The sequence below is a fragment of the Aythya ferina genome, assembly GCF_964211825.1.
Source record: "Aythya ferina genome assembly, chromosome: 16".
Lineage (NCBI taxonomy): Eukaryota > Metazoa > Chordata > Aves > Anseriformes > Anatidae > Aythya > Aythya ferina.
The window spans coordinates 14498499-14518444 of record NC_140315.1 but is presented as its reverse complement, the minus strand read 5'-3'; the positions used below and the strand labels follow the sequence as shown (position 1 = coordinate 14518444).

General features: G+C 54.5%; 2 protein-coding genes and 1 long non-coding RNA gene across 5 annotated transcripts; 2 read left to right on the top strand and 1 right to left on the bottom strand.

The window, feature by feature from the left end:
• The first annotated feature begins 14 nt into the window (after window positions 1-14).
• Window positions 15-4589, top strand: LOC311445522 (oxidative stress-responsive serine-rich protein 1-like). 2 transcript variants are annotated; one of them, XM_084537743.1, is made up of 4 exons: window positions 15-105; window positions 385-481; window positions 2161-2271; window positions 2963-4589. In XM_084537743.1, exons 1-4 carry the CDS (start codon window positions 30-32, stop codon window positions 3654-3656), a joined length of 978 nt encoding a protein of 325 aa, XP_084393869.1. In that variant the 5' UTR covers window positions 15-29; the 3' UTR covers window positions 3657-4589. The 2 variants fall into 2 exon arrangements, with proteins under 2 accessions (XP_084393869.1, XP_084393870.1); XM_084537744.1 differs by having other exon boundaries at window positions 81-222.
• LOC311445525 lies at window positions 2278-9510 on the bottom strand. The gene is made up of 4 exons (XR_014698469.1): window positions 9496-9510; window positions 5089-5228; window positions 2938-4909; window positions 2278-2821 (listed from the first exon to the last, which is right to left on the bottom strand). It is a non-coding gene; the product is annotated as an uncharacterized lncRNA (long non-coding RNA).
• On the top strand, window positions 7359-19614 carry GDAP1L1 (ganglioside induced differentiation associated protein 1 like 1). Of its 2 annotated transcripts, none has more exons than XM_084537741.1 (6): window positions 7359-7678; window positions 9930-10155; window positions 12837-13010; window positions 15323-15420; window positions 15512-15626; window positions 18238-19614. In XM_084537741.1, the coding sequence occupies exons 1-6, from the start codon at window positions 7499-7501 to the stop codon at window positions 18579-18581; spliced, it is 1137 nt and encodes a 378-aa protein (XP_084393867.1). In that variant the 5' UTR covers window positions 7359-7498; the 3' UTR covers window positions 18582-19614. The 2 variants fall into 2 exon arrangements, with proteins under 2 accessions (XP_084393867.1, XP_084393868.1); XM_084537742.1 differs by having other exon boundaries at window positions 7362-7678; window positions 9963-10155.
• Window positions 19615-19946: the final 332 nt, after the last annotated feature.

The following is a 19946-nucleotide window of genomic DNA, read 5'->3' as shown; positions in this document are numbered from 1 at the left end:
AAAAAAAAAAAAAAAGCCCCGAAGGGCGCATGCGCGCTGCGCCCCGCGCCGCTGACGCCAGTTCCTGTTGTGCTCCGGGCCCGGCACCGCCCCGGCAGCGAGGCGGGAGGGGGGGGGGCGGGGGGCGCCTCACGGAGCGCGGCCTGGGCGGAGCGGCCGGACCGGGGCCGGGACCGGGGCCGGGGCCGCCTCACGGAGCGGGGCGGGGCCCCACGGGACGGGGTAGGCCCCGGGGGGCGGCTGGGAGCGGGCGGCGGCGGCACCGGGGGAGCTTTAACCCCCCCCCGGGGGGTTCCTGAGGCGCAGCCCCCGGGGGGAGCCCGTTGGAGCTCGGTGCCGCCTCACAGAGCCCCCCCCCCCCCCCCCCCCCGTTGTGTGTTGCAGCTCCCGGCGCATGGCCCGGCCCCCCCATGGCAGCCAAGGAGGAGGAGGAGGAGAGCCTGCAGCTGGCCTTCAAAAAGCTGCGGGTGGACGCGGCGGGGTGAGTGAGCGGGACCGGGAGGGGGCCCGACGGGGCAGGCTGCCGGTGGGAGGCTGCCTGGGCTGGGAGAAGGCTCCGGGGGGAGGGAACTTCATTGCGTGAAACGCAACGCGGTCGTTATCACTGCCCGCTCAGCAGAGCAGCGCTCTGGTGCTAGTTTTGGCTCGGTATCCCACTGAAGTTGCACAGTGACAGCGTGAAACCGTGACGCGACTCGCCCAGACCCACTCTACCTGCTGTGGTAGCTTTAGTCACCCTGTGAGACACGGGACTTGTTCATCCTTCTATCGAAATGCCGGGGCCTTCAGGCTCATCATCGTTTACTGCAGCACACAAGCATTTGCCTGGAGAGCCTCTGAAGAAGAGTACCCAAACTTTGTGCTGCTCTAGAGCCGGGCCTCACTGGCAGTTAGCATGTGGGCTAAATGCGGGCACTGATAATTTCTTATTTCAGAAGATAACAGAGTAAAATGTCTGTGGACATTTTTATACCCCAAACATTTGATAATGCACCAAATACATAGATATGTAGTATAAGTTCCTTTGCAGCAGGAGATAATAAAATGATGTAGGCTAATACATTGTGAGATAGTTCACTTGAAGCCTTTTGGGAATTCGCCGGCATAAGGGAAAGCTTTTGTACTGATCACTAACGTTGGCTTATGAGCTCATCTCCATAGCCATCAATACTCTGAACTCATGACCTCCCCTGCTCAATAAAAATACATTTTCATTTGCTACTCCTTTTCTATATTTGAGGATGTCTTCTGTTAAATGTGGAAAAAAAATACCTGTTCTATAGATCTGAGAGAAGCAAGGAGCAGTGCTTACTAACCATACTGCTCTTAATGTGTTGCCAGTGTGGAATTCTGGTTGATGCCCGATGACCTCTCTTCAGTCCCAAATAGATCTTGTTTTGAACAGCTAATATCTACTGACTAGTCTGTTAAGATGAACTTTGGGCAGGGTGCTTGGCTCTCCTGATAGAATTTCAGACACCGTACTTAGGATTTTCTGTCCTGTGTTCTAAATCACATATCTGGCTGTCAAATCCATATGTTGATATTTTGTTAAGCATCTCTGTAATTGCTTGCACTTCCATACTGAACTAGGCACAGAGCACTGTGGTAAGGCACACGAGGTAAGGTATGTTTGTTGCCTGGACTTCCAGGGCCAGAAGTATTTATTTTTTTCCCATTATACGTTTATCTGGAAGTTTTAATGAGAAACAAATTGGTACTCTCTCCTTGTTTGTTGCTGTACCTCATCCACTTCTCTGACTATTCCTCAGCTTGCTGCTGTGGGTTCCTGACTTTGCATTTTAGATGAGTAGGAGTCTATCTTTAACAACTATTGTCAGACAAAAATAATTGGAACATGAGTTTACATTCCTTTAATGTGTCATCTTGTTGCTAATAGGGCATGACATCAGCCTCTGGGCATTTTGGCCATGTTTCCTCACATCCCACCTATTTTTAGGCACTTAACTGTGGTCAACAGAAAAGGGGTGGTTGGGCAGATCTCCGTAAGATCCTGCTTCTAACCACCGACTACAGAGGAAGTCAGGGCTGCAAACTGAATTGTCCTCGCTAAGCATCTAAACCTATGAGGCTGCATCCAGATCTTTGAAGCCATATGTTGAGGCACCATTGTAATGTGGCATTTTCCTCTTTACTTAGATGTATTGCAGCTCTGTCTGTGGGCGACGGGACGATTCTCAGGACACCGATAAGAACAGCAGTGGATGGAGCCAAACAACAGTCTGTTTGCTCCAAGGAAGCATGGCATGGGTAAAACATCCCGTTAGCTGCACCATACGTCTATCGAGACATTTAAATCTTGTGTACTGTTTCTACTGAAAGTTGTTGTTAATTATGTGGCTGAACATATCTTTCCTTTCCTTTCTATTGCAAATATTTACCATAACTGTTTGATATGATTTTTTTAGAGGCTTTTATCAAATACTTAAAAAAAATAAAAAAAAAATGCCTCTTGTTAGAGAGAAGGTACCTAAACCTTTCTTTTCCACTAATCTCCTCAGAGATCCTTCTCTTCAAGTCTTTAATGTTTGCACCTTTCTCTCACCCGTTTTGGGGTTCTTTTATTTCTGTTTTGAAGTACCTGGATATTCAGTGTAATTCTGCCAGCAGCTCTAACCGATACCAGGTTCTGCATTCCAGTTCAGTTTGGGATGACAAGCACCTTCAACAAAAGATTTTGGGGGAGGTACCTTTAAAACAGGGAGGTTGTTATGGATCTCTCCTTTGGGGGAGCTCCAGTTCACTCAGGCTTCTCCAGTGTTCCTGTCAGAGATTGTATGCCACCAGTCATCCGATTTTTCTAAAAAGCAAAAAAAAAACCAAAAAACCACACACCATTATGTACACACGCATTTATTTAGATATATACAGTTAGCCACATTTTTGAGCAGTGGTGTAGATTCTGTCGTTACATACCTGTTGACCCGTTACAACCCCACAGGTGTGTGAGAAAGCCTTCGAGAGGATCGGCGAGAGTTCCACGTCGCAGACGTTCCAAGTCCCCTGTCCTGCATCCCCCCAAGTTTACATACTGCAACGTGAAAGCCAGCGGCCAGCTGAAACACAAAACCCAGTCAGACGTGTCAAAGAGTAACGTCACTCCAGACGTTTTTGTTCCAGCAGAACACGGTACAAAGGACAGGCATGATTCTCACTTTGAGGCCAGTGATGACAGAAGAGCCAGAACTGAACCTCTGGAAGCTTCCACCACTCAAGAGCCTTTGGGGAAGTCGAGGGAGAGTTGCCTCGGTCTCTCCTCGTCCTTCGAGACTAGCTTGCACTCAAGCCAAACCTCAGATTTCCAGTCCTTATCCATGCTTAGCAATGGCAAGCAGTGCCCTTGTACGGACAAGAAGTGCCAGTGCAGGCAGTGGCGCTCCATGGAGGTGTACTCTTTCTCTGGGTTACGGAGCGTCCTGTCTGAGTGCGAGAAGGCAGTCCTGGGAGCACGCGCCCGCTCGCGTCAGAACAGGTCCCCGTGTGGAGCGGCCTCATCGGGTTCTCCCAGGTCGTGTTCTGAGCAAGCTCGAGCCTTTGTGGATGATGTGACTATTGAAGATCTTTCAGGCTACATGGAATACTACTTATATATTCCTAAGAAGATGTCCCACATGGCAGAAATGATGTACACTTGACTGAAAGCAATAGAGAACCATGATTCAGAGTTCGGAGCAATGGTTGGGCTAATAGCCTTGTCAGTGCCATGTTTTTGCTGTTGTGTGTTTGATCAAATGTTTCTTTGCATCATACAGTTTAGTTTTCTAATAAAATAAAAAATGGAATATAGTTTCTGAGCTTAGTTCTAAAAAGAATGCACTAAGGTCTCTAAATACCTTAACAAAAGCACTGTAGATCAAACAAACTCCATTTGTTTTTTGGTTTGTGCTGTGGATATTCAAGCTCTGTACTCTGTTCTCACTGTGTCTTTGGAAAAGAACCTTTTAGGTTTTGTTCTCAAATTTTGCAGTGTTTGGAAAGTTCATTCTTAACGTGTCCCAATACGTAGCGAAATGTTTCATGGCTACAGCTCTGTCCTCCTCATCCTGCTCTAGGAAGAAGAATGAGAAGGCATTCAGTGTTTTGGATAGGATGCATCACCTTTCCTCGAACACTGCCTGGCTCCTTTTTAGTTGGATCAATTGGGAGTGCTTCCTCCTCTCAGATTTGGGGGGAGGTCTGGAGTGCGTGGGTGTGTGCTTGGACCCTTTTGTAATCTAACTAGCTCACTCTTAAGCAGTTCTATTTTTCTGCAGATAAGTGAAGCTCTTAGAAGCAAAGATATATTTTGTTATTTGTGCTTTACAGATGGAATGATTTAAGGGAGAGCAAAGCAGGCTAACAGTTTCTTGGGCCATGCTGTCTCAGATGTGGAGATTGTGGAGCCATCTATACACAGTTTGTGCATGTTTGATACACAAAGCAGTTTGGAGCTGGGATAAGCAAGGATTGTGTATCATACAGGCTTTGTGGTGTAGAGCTATAACATTCCATCTGGTTGAAAATACTGAAATAAAAAGAAAATTGTTGCTGAGACTTGCATTAATAAATGTTTGTCAAAACCCAACAAATTAAAGCCTGAATAATTTGATTTACACTCATTTTCCCCCAGGATAATGGGTTGGTTTTGCTTTGTTTTTAGAAATAACCAAAAGTCTGCTTTCAGTGTCAGAGGCAAGCACGTGCTAAACAGCTGCATTCGAGTAAAATAGTGCAAGTTTTACTTACATGTTTCAAGATCAGTGATCAGCAAGCCAAGGAACTGCAAGTAGTTGTATACAAATAGGTAACAGATTGTTGGCCTTGCATTCTGTGCTAGAGAAGTCACAGACGTTCCAGGTGATTGCTTTCTGATTTTATTCTGGTCATCCCGAAATTCTGCGCTATGCTTCTGTTAAATTCAGGTGAAAAGTTCTTAAGAAATCCAAGTAAATTTATGTGAGAATACCATTAAAGCTTACTTTGCTCTTAAGCTTTGCCACTTCATACAGTTACTTAGCAAGCAATATTGGCTGGTACTCTCAAGGTAACTGATTTCTAAGTTTTGTTTTCCTTATCTCCCTTACCTACCTCTGAGTTAGGAAGGAGGAACAGGGATGTGTAGGTACTTAATTTGTTGCTGCTGTTTTTCAAAGGATATTTCCACTTTGAAAGTGCTAATTTTCTTTTCATGTTTTGTTTCCGTCCCCTCTTTCAAAGGCCTGATGTGCCTGGGCAAGGAAGGAAATAGGAAGTTCAGCAAGTCCAAGATACATCCAGGGGTTTAGGGAGGCGAGAGGTGAATTCAAATTGCCACAAGACTGGGTGAGAGAAAAGGTTCTCTGGGCATGTTTCCATGGAGTTCCTCACAAGGCAGGATAACTAGTAGCTGGGGGGGGGGGGGGGGAAAGAGGCAAAAGCTCAGTGGTGGCATATCCTGCCCGAACTGCTATTTGTGAGAGTGCTTAAACATCCAGTGAGGCCTGCAGCCTGCAAACTCTCACTGGAAACTCAGGCTTTTTTTAGCAAACAGCACCTGGTCTGGGAATGTCTGCACAGCACCGCTTCCCTGAGCAGCGCTGCAGCCCTCAGACCCACCTGCTGATGGGACTGGACAGGGGGCAGCCTGTGGGCTCTCTTCCCCTTCCTTTTCTCCCCTGCAGGTTTTCAGTCCCCTCTGACACCCCATTCCTTGCCATTCCTCTACCCACAGCAGCGTAACGTCGATAAAACCAGAGGCAATCAAGGCAATCCTTCACTGCGGTCTGCCTGCTCCCAGAGGGCTGCCCGAAGGCCAGGAGAGCTTGTCTGGAGGAACCTGATGCCAGCTGGAGCCCACAAATATTGTCCCTCTCGCCCTAACGCCATCCCTCCTACATCAGCAGCACCAGGATGTGTTTTTTCAGCATCCCCCCTCCACCCACAGCATTTTACAAGCGACTTGCCTATCTAATTTCAGGGCCAGTTCAGCTGAAGCGTGATGCAGAAGGGCACCTGGGATCGATGACATTTATTTCTCACCTTACAGAAGCCAAACCGAGCCCTGGCTGAGCTTTACATCAGCAGACGCTGAATCAGGACACCCAGAAAAAAAAAAAAAAAAAAAAAAAGATTGTGGCTGAGTTCTGCAGCTCCGCGTGGAGCTGGGGCCAGGACGATGGCAAGGTCAGGCAAGGTCAGGCCCCGCTAAAGGCGCCCGCACCGATCCCGCCCTTTTGCTCGGTTTGGCAAGCAAGGATTTGGGATTTTGCTCTGGCCAGCAAGGCGCTGGGTAAATGAACGCACTCAGAGGGGCCGCAGACCCGCAGGACACGAGGGATGCAGCGGGTGCTCATTGCTCCATTCCCAGCTGCGCAGCAGCTTCGGCACCAAACGTGCCACTAGATGGAGCTTGCCAGACACCGACCCGCAGGAGGACACTGTTCTGGTTCCCCAAGCTGTTCCTTCCCTTTTCTACAGCCAGAGATGCCCCTTCCCTGTGACAAGATCCCCAGAGGATGCTGCCTGCCCGCGGAGGGCCAGCAGCAGGGCCAGCCGAGTACAGGCAGCACCACGCAGCTCGGCGCTGGGGCCGGCTCCTTCTCCAGCCACCAAGTTGCTCGGTTGGCAGCAGCAAAGGCCACCAACAAGGTTTTGCAGCCCTGGCACCCATCACCTGGGAGCAGGACGTCCGGACACCAAGGGGAGAGCCGGTATCCCCCAGAACTGCTCCTCTCTCTGGCAGCCAGTCCCACCCGCGGGGAATTGCCTCCAGCCAGATGGAGAAGGAGCGTGACGAGGCCAAGTGCCACCAAACCACCAGGCTGCCAGGCTGGCGTGTGCAGGAACGTGCCAGCTGGCCACACAAGGGCGTGCAAATCTCTGCTGGGATGCTTCTGTGCAAATCCCTGCTGGGACGCCTGCAGCGCACAGAGGGCAACAGCCACAGGGACCCCTCAGCTTCCCAAGTGCACAAACCCCGCTGCCATACAGCTTTGTCCCACCGTGCTAACTGTGAAATAGCCCCTAACAACACCCGTTAGCCAGGAATAGACTCGTGCTCTCCAAAAAGCACTGAATATCCATAAAGAACCATTGCTGCTGCTTTCCATTCAAGGCTGTAAAGCAGGCAAGACGCCCGCTGGACATTTTAAAGCCGGCATCCGCAGCTGAAGCCATTTATCACCCATCAGCCCTACCTACGACAGCGAAAACCCTTTAACCCCTGCTGGGAAACATCGAGGCTCGGAGCTGCCCCGGATTGCTGAGCCAGCAGGCGTGCAGCGGGAGCCCCCGGCGCCACCTCGCCCATCGCGGCGATGCTGCGAGCGTGCCCGCTCCCCAGGGAGCGCGGCCAGGAGCCGTGGGGCTGCGCGTCCACCCGCGCCAACGCCGTGCCCACGCCGTGCCCGCCGGGGCGCAGGGAGCTGGAGCTGCCCTGGGAGTGATGCTGCTGGCGGGAGCCCATGTGATGCTGGGCTAGCGCGGCTCCTCCATCGTCCCCCTCCGCTCGCAGGCTGTCATGGCGACTCCCAATAATGTCACTCCCACCAACTGCAGCTGGTGGCCCATCTCGGCTCTGGAAAACGACGCGGGGAAAGGCAAGGATGGGGAGGAAAATCAGGATCCGACAGATCCCGCTCTCAAAGCCCAGGACAGGCTGGTTTTGTACCACTGGACCCAGTCCTTCAGCTCCCAAAAGGTAAAGCGCTCGGCCGGCTTCTCGGGAAGAATCACCTCCAGCATCCAGGGCTCACCCTTGCCTCGGGAGGAGGGGGCTCGGGGAAGAGCCAGCAGCTCTTTCCCCAGGCTGGCAAGGGGAGCGGCGTGTGCCGGGTCAGCTCTTTTGTACCCGCATTTCTGCGTTTCAACAGCATCTCCCTGGGGAAGGGATGTGGGAGGGGGGGGCTCAGCCAAATCCTGCTGTGGCTCTGAGACCAGGCTTTGCAGCAGGAGACGCCTCTGCTTTGTGTTCGCTCCCGACCCTCTCTCGTGTGGCGGGGCGTGCAGACAAAGGCTGAGCCCGGGACCACCCTGCAGCTGGGGGCCGCGGGACCCCCGCGCCTCCCGGAGCAGGGAGCGACCCTGGGACACGGCCCCGTGCCGGGAACATTTTGCCCTGGCACTGCTGCAGCAGCCTGGAAATCCCAGTCCTGTGCAAGGCACCGCGGGGGGGGGGGGGGGGGAATACAGCCAGAAACCCCATTTCTGGGTGGTGGTAAACGCTCATTTTGCGGCGCAGCAGCGGCGTATCAAACCTGACCTCCTGCCGGCCCCTCTGTCATTCCCCTGCCATTGACACCAGAAGGGCAGTGAGCTACTTGGGGGGCACCCATGGGGCCCTGGGGAGCCCCACGGCAGGGATGTCCCCATCTGCTCGTGTGCACCACGGGCCCGTAGGCGCCCGATGCAGCAGGGCAGCCGCACACGCTCGGCCCCACCGTGCTGATCTGGATCTGCACCAGGAAGGGGACGCTCTCCGGGCTGCAGCAGGCAACGGGGGGGCTTTTGTTTATTTTTTGGTTGTTGCTGACACAGCCTCTAGCAGCTGGGACCCCTCCTTGGGTCACAGGCACCCTCAGGAACCCCAGCACCCCAGGCTGCCCCTTCCTGGTCCCTGCTGGACCCGCTCTCAGGTCCCGATGGCAAAAGGGAACGGGGCAACAGCGGGAGCCCATGGGGGCAGCTGGGGTGGCCCCAGCCAGGGTTTGTCCCTCGGGTGGGAAGAAAACGCTGGGAGCAATTTCCTATTGAGGGAAGCAGGCTTTTCCTTGCCTGACTTAAAAGGAAAAAAAATATTAATTTGTCAGCCCCATAAATAATTAATGGCTAATTCCCCAGGAACTTTGAAGTGCTCATAGAAATGCTTTTATTTGTTAAGACATATTTTTAGCTGCTGCTGCTGCTTGGAGGAAAACAAGTGATTTGCCTTCATTCAGCAGTTCTGAGAAACATGGCTCTCTGACATCCCTGCGGGGTGTTTTGGCCTGCCTGACATACTTGGTTCACAATGGTCAGGTTTTTTATAATCCAGAAGCTTGAAATGGGATCCTGAGTGCACATTCAATAACACCCCAAGCACAGGAAAGAGCAGCCAGTCTCTCCGAGGAGGATGCTGAGCTGTGCACAGCACCCCAGGGCCCAGCAGGGACCCGATTCCTACACCCAGCCCCCCAGCCCCGTCCCCAGCTCCCTCCCCCAACTGGGCTCCTGTCTGCACAAGGGGCCAGGGCTGCCCCAGAGGCAGCCTGGCAGGAAAGGAGAGGAGCAGACACCAGGGAGACCAAGTGCCGTGGTACAGGAGGCACAAAGGGGTGCAGGGGGTGAGCTATGCCCCGAGGAAACACACAAGAGGCAGGGCAGGGCTCCAGCAGGGAGGAGGAGAAAACACAGGCAGGGCTCTCCTTGCTCCCAGGGCTTTCTGGAGTACACCAGCTGCCTGAAAGACTCCCCAAAACACAGCCTTTTTCCAAAACGTGCCCAGCAAAGCCAGAGCCTGACCCCAAGAGCAGGGCATACCTGAATTTCCACCCGGGTTTCCTCCAGCCAGGCTGAAGCATCCCCTGGGCACAAGGCGTAGCATTGCTGCAGCCGCCTCCTCTTCCTCTTCTTCCTCTCTGGGTGTGTGAGGGTGCCCTGCCCAGCTGGGACCCACAGCCCCATCATAGATCCCCCCCAGCTGGGGAGCTGCCACCTCTGCCTGCCTCCACCTGCTGCTGAGGGCCCCAGGACTCCATCCCTAAATTCATCTCTGTGTCACACAGGCCACCAACCACACAGAAGTGACAAATTCTGCATGATTCTGGGTGGGCACGGGTCTCCCTCGTGATATTTCCATCCATTGCCAGCAAGGAAAACCCTCACCTTGGCTCCTTGCAGGGGGAGCGAGTTGTGCACGGTGCTGTGCCAGGGGCGATGCGTGCCCCATGGCCTCGCAGCACTTTTGGGGCCAGCTTGGGCCCGTTCCCCCCCGTCCCCCGCTGCAGGTGCGGCTGGTCATCGCGGAGAAGGGGCTGCCCTGCGAGGAGCGGGACGTCAGCATGCCCCTGCTGGAGCACAAGGAGCCCTGGTTCATGCGGCTCAACCTGGGGGAGGAGGTGCCCGTCATCATCCACAGGGACAACATCATCAGCGACTACAACCAGATCATCGACTACATGGAGAAGAACTTCACGGGAGGTAAGGGGGGGGCAGAGCCGCGTGGCCGAGCTGCATCGCAGTGGAGATTTAGGGCTGAGTGAGATGCTGTTGGCTGGATGCAGCCGTCTCTCCCTGCAAAGTTTCAGCTGTCCCCAAAAGGAGCAGTGACCGAGCAGCCCTCCCAACGCTTTCACGTTTTCCCATGAAAAATGTCCTTGGGGCCTCGCAGGGTGTGGGGAAAATGGCCCTAGCGAGGTCAAACAAAGGGAGCGGTGCTGGAGACTGTGGGGCGATGCGACACGGATCCAGAGGAGGGGACTGGGAAGGGGAACCTTGCGTCCCCCCAGGGCAGGGCTGCAGTGCCCGGCTGACCCCAGGATGCTGAGCAGTGCTGTATGGCAAGCAGCACCTCGAGCCTCTTTGCCTTCATTCTCCCAACTCTGCAGCTGCCCAGCTGGGACACTCAGCCGGGGGACTTCAAAGCCAAGCAGGGAGCTTTGGCTGCAGCATCACGACGCTCGCCCCAGCATCCATCACCCTTGCGACAGAGACATCAAAACCATCTCAAAATAGCTCCCCCAGCAAGGGCGCCTTGCCAGCCTCAGCTGCTGTCCTCTCCCGGCCTCACCGTGCTGCTCAGCAGAGGAATGGCGCTTCCCCGCCATGGGGACAGATGGACGGACACCCCAAATCCCATGGGGGAGCCCTCGCCAGCAGCGGCTCCCAGGAGGGGGCAGCCCCACACCCTGGGGGCCCCGAGGTTCACCGCCCCGTGGGGCCGCAGTCCCCGCACCACTCGGTGCCGTCACCCGGGTGCTGCGAGGAGCAGGTGACGAGGCATCTGCTGGCAGCACACTGCCCCAGCAGGGGAGGGACATCAGCTAACACCAAGGCAGGGAACAGCTCTGAGCACGGTGGGGATTTGTGGTCCTGCCAGGGGATGTTGTGCTCTTTTTTGGGGTGACAGGCAGCAATATCCCCTTGCAGCAGCAGCCAGGAGCCAGCACAGGTACCAGGGAGACTGCTCCTGCCTCTTCCTTCGTCCTCCAAAACACAGCAAGTATTTTTCTTCAGGAGCTGGCAACAAAATCTTTCCACTGTCACTTGAGCTGTGGAGGAACGCGGTGTTCCCTCCCCGCTGCTCTGGGGAGACTCCTGCCCTCGAGCTCTTCCAGCCAGGTGCATTTTCTTAACTTTCCACTGAGAAACGTGATGAGGGGAGCACCTGGGGAGAGGAAGGATGGCCCAGGGCCATCACCCCCTTCTGCACCACCTGCTCTGGAGCCGTGGCCCACCAAAATTAATGACAAAAAGCACCACCAGGGTGGCACTGCGGTGGTCCGAGGAGGCATCGCCCACCCTGCAGCAACACGCAGGGCTTGGGAATGCCTCTATTAGAAGGAGCAGTCACAGAGCTTGTTTCCAGGACTGGAATCTTTTTCTGCTAGTTATGCTGAGCTACCATTATATGCCAGCACGATAAGCAATATTTTTCCTTTCTTTGGGCCACCCTTGTATGGGCCATCAGCTGCTGACCACAGCACCTGCACCACCCAGATCAGCTGCAGCGTGCAGAGGCTGAACAAATGCCGTCCCCCCAGCAGGATGGTGAAGGACATGGGCTGGCAGCCAGCAGCTCCTGTTTCCTCGTGGTCACTCCCTCCAGCTGCTGGACGGGGCTGTGGCACTGGGCACACTGGTTTCCAGCCCTGGTACCAGCCCATTGGGTGCTGACCATGCACCACGAGGAGGGAGCACGCAGGCTGCAGGTTGGGCGTCACCATTCCATTCAGCCGGGAGCTTTCCTCCTGTGGAAACTCCAAAGTTGGAGACCTGGAGCACAGGCAGCAGTGTGTAATTGCTTCGAAGGGAGCTGGGGGGACATCGGGTGCCTCTGCTCTTGCTGTCACCTCCCCTTGCTGTGTGTTGTGGGGTCTGCATCCAACCCCCCACCCAGTCCCCCGGTCAGAGGTGCCAGAAGGTTTGCAATACCCGAGCTGCCCAAGCTTCTGCTGTCTGTCCCTGCTGGGCCGGCCTCTGCCCTGCCTTGCTCCCACCACCAGCAGTGCCAGAATCATTATTTTGGGTCCCTAATTAGGGAGCAGCATCAGCCACATCTGCAAAAGTCCATCTGCTGCTGCACCCTTTGCTCAGCCCCAGAGGCCAGCAAGGAACACACGGACAGCCTGGCTTGCTGAGCCCCAGCAGTAAATCTGGGGGCTTATTAACTATCATCAAAAGCCATAAACTTTTACAATCCCATAAAGAAACGGGCCTGATATTCTTGGAGGAGACGACAGGAATGGTTCCCTCCTCCCGGTGTCATCTGTTGCGCATTTTGAGCTGTAAATGAAATAAAGGAGCAGGACGCAAACCACCATGCAGTGAGAGTGAGGAAAGCACAACGGGCCGAGGATGCTGCTGGGACGAAGGATGCTCCCGTGGTTTCAGCACTGGATGAGAGTTGAGGGGAGAGGTGCTCGGCTCCTTGCTCTGTCACCCTCATTACCTATATTGAATGGGATTTTCAAGGAGACTCAAAAAAATGAGGTATCTCATTGCACTGGTGTAGAGTCTGCAGGTCTGGGCTCCTTTCTGCAGAAGGGAAATGTTTCGTTCCCCTGCTTGGCTGTGAAACCAGAGGACTGCAAACTGGGCTCCAGCAGGGGCTAACCCCCTCGAGCCCCGCACTGCTGACAGCTTTCCTTTGCCCCTTTCAGACAACGTCCCCCAGCTGATCCCTGAGCCCGGCACCCCGCTGCACTCGCGGGTGCTGCAGTACTGGGAGCTGCTGGACTCGCTGCCCATGGACGCCTACACGCACGGCTGCATCCTGCACCCCGAGCTCACCACCGACTCCATGATCCCAAAGTACGCGACCGCTGAGATCCGCAGTAAGTCGCCTCTGGGGCAGGGGGCCGGTGGGACGGCACCGCGGCCCTTCCTTCAGGCAAGGCAGGGAAAATGGCAAAGCAGAGCTGCCCGGGAGCTGCAGGTGCCCTGGGGAGGCTTCCTGGCCCTGGGGTGCCCCCCATCACCCCTACTCCAAGGGTTCTCCCAAGGCACTGGGTGCCTGGCTGCCTCCCTCCCCAGCAGTGCCGTCACCACGCTCAGTGCATCCTCATGCAGCTCTTTTTGGGGTGCTCCCTTCCCGCTCCCCCTCTTCCCTCCAGTGACTCCAAGGGTGCAGGTGGGGGAGCAGAGTGAGGTTGAATTGCAGAGGGTGGATGAATTGGCACCAGCCAGCACGCAGCCTCCAAGCACTCATGAAACATTGATGATGCTCAATATAACTCAGCAGCTGGGCTCGCTCCTGGAGAGTCCCTCTCCAGAAAGTGACTTTGTCTGGATGGCACCGACCTGCCCCACATCTCCCCCCTCCAGCAGGCTCCAGCCCCAGGCAGTTCCCACAACAAAGTCACGTTTTACCTCCCACAGGAGGGACCCACACTCATGCCTTGGATAAAGGCATCACGCAGAGCCCGGTCCCCTCCCCAGAGCGTGCTGCTGCACTGCTTCACACCACCCGCCTGACTCACCATGCTGCCCGGGGCCTGCCAAGATGTTTCAAAATCTCTCGCCTTCCACAGCTCCTGGCTGGTGGCGTTTTCCCCAAACCATCGCAGAGGAGGGGCTGTGCGATGGCTGGGCAGTTCAGGTGCCCTGGTGCTGGGGGTGCCCTGCTTCCCTGTGGTGCTGCCCTTGATGGCCCCAGGGGATGGCTTGGCAGCCCCACCATGCTGGGGAAGGGCCTGGAAATGTGTCCCCAGGAGGAGAACCGAGGGCCAGGCTCTCCCGAGCAGAGCAGGTGCACTGGGGAGAGCAGGGCTGGGCCTTGCTGGGTGGGCAGCGGAGGCGCAGGGCAGGAGCAGGCAATGCTGCCAGGATGCAAATTCACCCTGGTGGTGAAATGCTGAGAGTCTTCCCTTGGGAAATCATCCCAGCAGCTCCGGGATGACTTGCAAAGGTGGCAGACACACCTGATGTAAGCCAGGGGGCTGTAAATCAGGCAGCGCAGCCGCTGTTCTGCTCCCAGCCCAGGCACAGCTCCATGCCCTCCTTTCAGTCCCTCTCCTGCTCCGTTGTGGCAGTGGGGTGAGGCATGGCTCAGGATAGCAGCTTTGTATTTGGGCTGGGGGATGCACAGAGCTGAGCCCAGGGACCCCTCTGCTGGGGCAGGGACACCTGCAGTGACAGCACAGGTCTGACCTCCAAGGCTACCAACAACAGTAAAACAGCCACCTTGGCTCCCCAGGGCCTCCGCTCTGGGCAGGGGCATACCTTGGGCTGGCAATGGCAGAAGGTGCAGAGCAGAAGAACTGGGAACCCCCCATTAGTGCAGTTTTACTACCTTCTCCCTTCCCCTGTGTCTTTTCCTACCAAATCCCTCTGCCTGTGCATTGCAGAGGAGAAGAGGCTGCTCTGTGCAAGGAGATCTTGCAACAGGCAAAGTCTGCGTGGTTTCAGGCTGGTGTGAACACGTCTGCTGGCGTTAGGCAATCGCCAGCTCTTGCAACAAACCAGCCCTGATCCCTGCTGCCCAGATCCCAGCAGCAGCCTAGGACCTGAGGTCTGAATTTTGCTCCATCTGGCACAGAGCTTTGCTGTTAGGAAAGGGCTAGCAGACTGAGCCAGGCTGAACCAAACATCAGCTGTGTTGCCTAAACCTGACCCCTCTCCCCAGTTTTTGGATGCCTCTCTGCCAGCCCTTTGGGGCAGGCACCTGTTTTCTGCCTGGTTTCGCCCCATGCAACACTCTCAGCAAAGGGGATGAGCCGCCCTGCTCCCAGCAGCGCCAGGGAACGCAGCCCCAGAGGGAGCTTTCGTGCTGGTCCTTTCTTTTTCCTTTTTAGCAGAGGAACAGCACTTCAAAGCCATTTAATGCATCAAAAAGTCTCTTCTTCAAACAAAACAGCTGAACTGTGCTTGCAAATCCCCCTTAATCAAGCTCTTTGAAGGGAGCTCAGCTGCCTCCCAGGCTCACCTGCAGGACAGCGTATCTCCAAAACTGCACCTTCAGCCTGCTGAGCTCACCAAACACAGTACTTTCTTGCTGTAAAAATCTATGAGGCTGCAGCTCACCAGGGAAACCTCCAAAGGCCTCAGCTTCTGTCTGCCCCAGCTTGTCCCTACCCCACCAAACACAGCCAGCACCTCTCAGCGGGGAGGAAACACCCCCGCAGCCCCTCTTCGTGTCTCCCTCCAGGACATTTGGCTAACGCCAGCACGGAGCTGATGAAGCTGGACCATGAGGAGGAGCCGCCACTGACGGAGCCGTACCTCTCCAAGCAGAAGAAGCTCATGGTAAGCCACTCAGAGGTGGTGGGGAATGGCTTTAGGGACATATGGCCACCCGGCCATCCAACTCCCACCCTCACCTCCACTCTCCACCCAGGCCAAGATCCTGGAGCACGACAATGTGAACTACTTGAAGAAAATCCTCAGTGAGCTGGGAATGGTGCTGGACCAGATTGAGGCGGAGCTGGAGAAGAGGAAGCTGGAGTACCAAGGTAGGGCTGCCTGCATGGGGCGGTTTTCAGCCCAGGCATGATTTTGGGAAGGGCTGATGGCTTCACGCCCAGTGAAAGACCACATTGAGCTCCGTGGAGGTTGTATGGATCAGGCAGAGGCTGCTCTGGGAGCCCGCACACCTTGCTTACTGCAGGGGACAGGCAGCTCCTCTGTCCTCACACCCACTTTGCAGGAGATCAAAGGTCACTGCAGCATGATGGCACATCCCCAACAAAGGGCCACCAGTGACCCACCAACCAGCCACTAATCCTACTGGTCCTCTGCCCCTCTGCTCTGCCCTCCATTACCTCTGGCAGCACAGGACGATTTTGGCACCTGTGCCACTGTGTGTCACCACATAGACACGTGTCACCAACAAGTCCTCTCGCCCTCCCGGCTCCCTCTATCCCCAGGAGTGCAGGCCCTGCTGTGACCCAGCGCTGGTTGCCCAGCTCTGGGAAGACCAGACCAGTCCCAGCTCTTGTGCCATGAGGAGCACAGGTTGCTGAAAGCCCAGGAGCAGGGACGTAGTCCTCGGCCCCTGGGTGCTGGTGAGCACCCATGGCACATGCAGGGACCAAGTGGCCAGGTCCCAGGACTGCCACTTCTGACCCACTGCATGAGGGCAGGGAAACCTGGGGGCCCTTGAGAAGTGTGAGAGGCACAGAGCCCACATAAGAGAGCAGAAGGAGAGACGGAGCTGTTCTAGCCAGCCCCCATCATCAAATAGCACTGCTGAGAGCCACTGAGAGCCCCCCCAGAGCCCAGACAGCTGGGCATCACTTGTCCTGCTGCCACCTCCACATCCCACTTGAGCAGGGCTCCTGACCCCATCCCCAGGACACCCAGAGGTGCCAGGGATGGAGCACAGCCCAGACATGCTAACAAGGGGGTGACCCCACAGCTACCTCCACTTGGGAGCCATGCATCACACAGGGCGGCACCAAGGGGCCCTCGAGACCCCAAAAAGCCCTGGGGCTGAGGACCTGCTGGAAGCCCACAGCAGCACTGTGCGTTGACCTAATTGCATCCAACAAACCCCCTCGTTAGCAGATCCCAGAGGAGAGGCCAGCTGAATTCACCTCATTACCTGCCCTCGGAGGTGCCAGAAGCGCGGGGGCTGCTCTTGAAAAGCCGCTTTTGCCCCCAAACCTCCCAGCACAACACAGGGGTGCCGAGGAACAAGGCAGGCCAGCACCCGCCCCTCCCCTCACGGCATCCTTGGGGCCCAGCAGTCTCCAGCTGCAGCACCCCCACACTTTATTAGCCACTGAAAATATTTACTGACTAATTAGGCACAGGCAATCTGTCCGCTCGGGCTGTGCCTCTGGCAGGACTAGGCCGGCTGCCAGGCGGGTACAAACGAGGCCTGCTAATTACCAGTAATTCCCCTGACCTGACCCCTCTGGCAGCCCAGCTGCAGCAGGGCCTGTACAAGGTGCAGTGGGGGCCTCTCCCACCTCCCCCCGATTTCAAAAGGGCATCACGCAGGCTTTTCACCCCACCTGTAAGGCAGAGCCACAAAACTAAGGATTTGGGGCAAACCAGGAGTTTTAATGCGGGAGCAGAGCACAGACGCCTCTCCCCAGTGCCAGCACAGGCAGCTCCCAGCCTCCCCTCCTCTGTGCACCCCAAAATTTTGGGGTTCCCTTTGCATGTTGATCCAGCAAGGGAGGACATTGTCCCTCTCCAGCTTGGGGAGGGCAGGGGCCAGGCTTCTTGCTGCCTACCACGTTTTTCTTCGGCCTCCCAGATTTGCTGGCTCCAGCAGTTGCCTGCAAGGTGCAACAAGCAGGAATATCCAGCACACTGCCCCAGCAGAGATAGAGGGGGAGCCCAGGTTTTGTACCCCTTGTGCTTTCTTCCTCACCTGCACCTCCATTATTTCCCTTAGCCCTGCCCTGCTCGTTAGTACCAAAAGGTCACCAGGGGTGCGTTTAACACTACCCTGACCCCAGCCAGCTTCTTTCAGCCTGTTTTATTCCTGGACATATCCCAGGTGAGGTTATCAGGGTCACTGTTATTGGGGGCCATCAGCACTGTGGCATCTTCCCTCACACCCAGCTCTGCCTCCCCACAAAGTCCAGCTCTCTGCACAAATTTTGGTGGCCCTGAGCAGGGGCCCAGAGCTGAAGGGGGACAGAGGCAGGACCTCTGAGACAGCACACAGGGAGAGCAGCTAGGCTGGGCCAGCAAACGGTTTTGATTCCCGAGGATTTCTCACATCCCTAAAATAGGACGTGTTACCATGCCACCTCTCAAACAGCTCCCAACGCCCAGCGGCAGCCAAGGACAAACGCTCCCTGAGCACTAACACAGCAGAAGTGCTCGCTGCACCACAAAAAGCCATTTCACAGAGTGATTTGTATCTTCATGCAGGTTATAAATGATAAATATATATATAAAATATGTAAATGATCATATATATATATATATATAAAAATGATCAGCCTGATAGATAGGGTTTGGTCTTTTGGGACATCAGAGAGCTGAGAAAAAGCACTGGGAGTCTAATCCAAATCCTATTCCTTCCATGGAGCTTTTGAGCAAGCCTCTAAGTGCCCACCCAAAGACCTATTCTCATCCTACCTCTGTCACTTCTTTCTCCAGGGCAGAAGTGTGAGCTTTGGCTCTGCGGCTGCGTCTTCACTTTGGCCGATGTCTTATTAGGAGCTACCCTGCATCGCCTCAAGTTTCTAGGACTCTCTAAGAAATACTGGGAAGACGGCAGCAGACCTAACCTACAGTCCTTCTTCGACAGGATACAGAAACGCTTTGCCTTCAGGAAAGTCTTGGGAGACATACACACCACGCTGCTCTCAGCGGTCGTACCCAACGCCTTCCGGCTGGTCAAGCGGAAACCTCCTTCCTTCTTTGGAGCCTCCTTCCTGATGGGATCGCTGGGGGGAATGGGATATTTTGCTTATTGGTACTTAAAGAAAAAATACATCTAATGCTGGCTGCTTGGTGTTTAGTTTGGTGTCTCTGTGCTGTGTGAAATTATGATGAAGCCTCAGTAACTGTAATGAAATTTGAAGCAAGGTATGACTAATTATATTGTTTAATGTAACATTCCATAGTCTAGAAGTAGAAAAGTATACTGCAAGGAAATAAGACAACAACAACGACAAAAGCATCAACTTGTAAATGCCTTTTTTAGGGTTAAGTATTCAACGCCAGCGAGAGGCTCAGGGGGTCACTGGCTCCCCGTGCCCACTGGGAAGTGCCACTGGTGCAGGCCAGCTCCACTGGGAGAGATGGGAACACCACAGGACTCGGACAATCGGTCCTCGACGTCTGTTTCCAAAGTGTTCACCAGCCACATCTCACAAGTGTAACTAGTGGGGACTTTCTTCTTCTAGAAGCCATTCTGTCATGCTCGGAGGCTTTCCTGGGAGCAGGGTGCAGTAGCTGGTCACGGTCAAGGTGGATTTGCATTCTTCAATTTCCCATTTTTTAAATTATTTTCGTTAAAAAGAATATTTTTATTAAGCTACTCTTAGCATCTATCCACTTTCTACGTCTGGTTTTGGTGGGCTTTTTTTTTAGAAAAGAATTTCACGTCTGTCTTTAACTGTCACGCTTTCCTCCTGAGATAAATTGTTTTGACTTCCACCCTGAATTTTGGCACACAAAGGGAATTATTGTTTTAGCCTTTTGGCTCGGTCTTGAGTTTTCTTTCATGGATTTGCATCTCTCACCGCCTGAGCATACCTGGACTCTGAAAAAGTACAACCGTTTTCCGAACTTTCAGGACTTTTCTGAAGACACTTTGGCCTTCTCTTCCACTGGGGGCTCTTTTCTGTCATTTCCTCGCTGTGTGTTTTCTTAGAGACACTTTGCACAGAATCACGTTTATGACTTTCTTGTGCCTTTTGCATGTTGGAAAGAATAACGGGCCTCACTGCTACTCGTGCTTTGAAACAGATCCTCAATAAACCGTATGGGAGGAGTAGCTGCTTCCCATTCCTAAATGTGTTCAACAAACTCCTAGTCTAATTTCAAAACATGTCCATGCGCAGAGGCATGTGCAGGTGGTTTGTGCTTTTTCTTTTGAGCTGTACTGGTATAAAACTCGCGTGGAAACAATGCATATTCCTCTTCCAAAGTGCACATTTCTGCAGGCGTTCAGCCCGCTAGGACCTCCTGTGGCTGGTTTGCAGAGTGCTCTGGTGATCCCTGCCGAGCCACACTGCCTCTCTCGGCTTGGGAACGTATGCCAACTGTGGCTGAAGCAGTATGAGTTTCATCGCCTCCAATTCAAAAATGATCTTTATGGCTTGGAAAGCTGCAGGATTTCCCAGGAGCTTTGGTTCTCA

Bases quoted from the DNA above. Each gene is read 5' to 3' on its own strand.
- LOC311445522 (XM_084537743.1), top strand. From the start codon at position 30: ATGCGCGCTGCGCCCCGCGCCGCTGACGCCAGTTCCTGTTGTGCTCCG. The intron at 106-384 runs GGAGGGGGGGGG...TGTGTGTTGCAG, and splicing joins ACCGCCCCGGCAGCGAGGCG to CTCCCGGCGCATGGCCCGGC. The intron at 482-2,160 runs GTGAGTGAGCGG...CTCTTTACTTAG, and splicing joins CTGCGGGTGGACGCGGCGGG to ATGTATTGCAGCTCTGTCTG.
- GDAP1L1 (XM_084537741.1), top strand. From the start codon at position 7,499: ATGGCGACTCCCAATAATGTCACTCCCACCAACTGCAGCTGGTGGCCC. The intron at 10,156-12,836 runs GTAAGGGGGGGG...TGCCCCTTTCAG, and splicing joins GGAGAAGAACTTCACGGGAG to ACAACGTCCCCCAGCTGATC. The intron at 13,011-15,322 runs GTAAGTCGCCTC...GTCTCCCTCCAG, and splicing joins CGCGACCGCTGAGATCCGCA to GACATTTGGCTAACGCCAGC.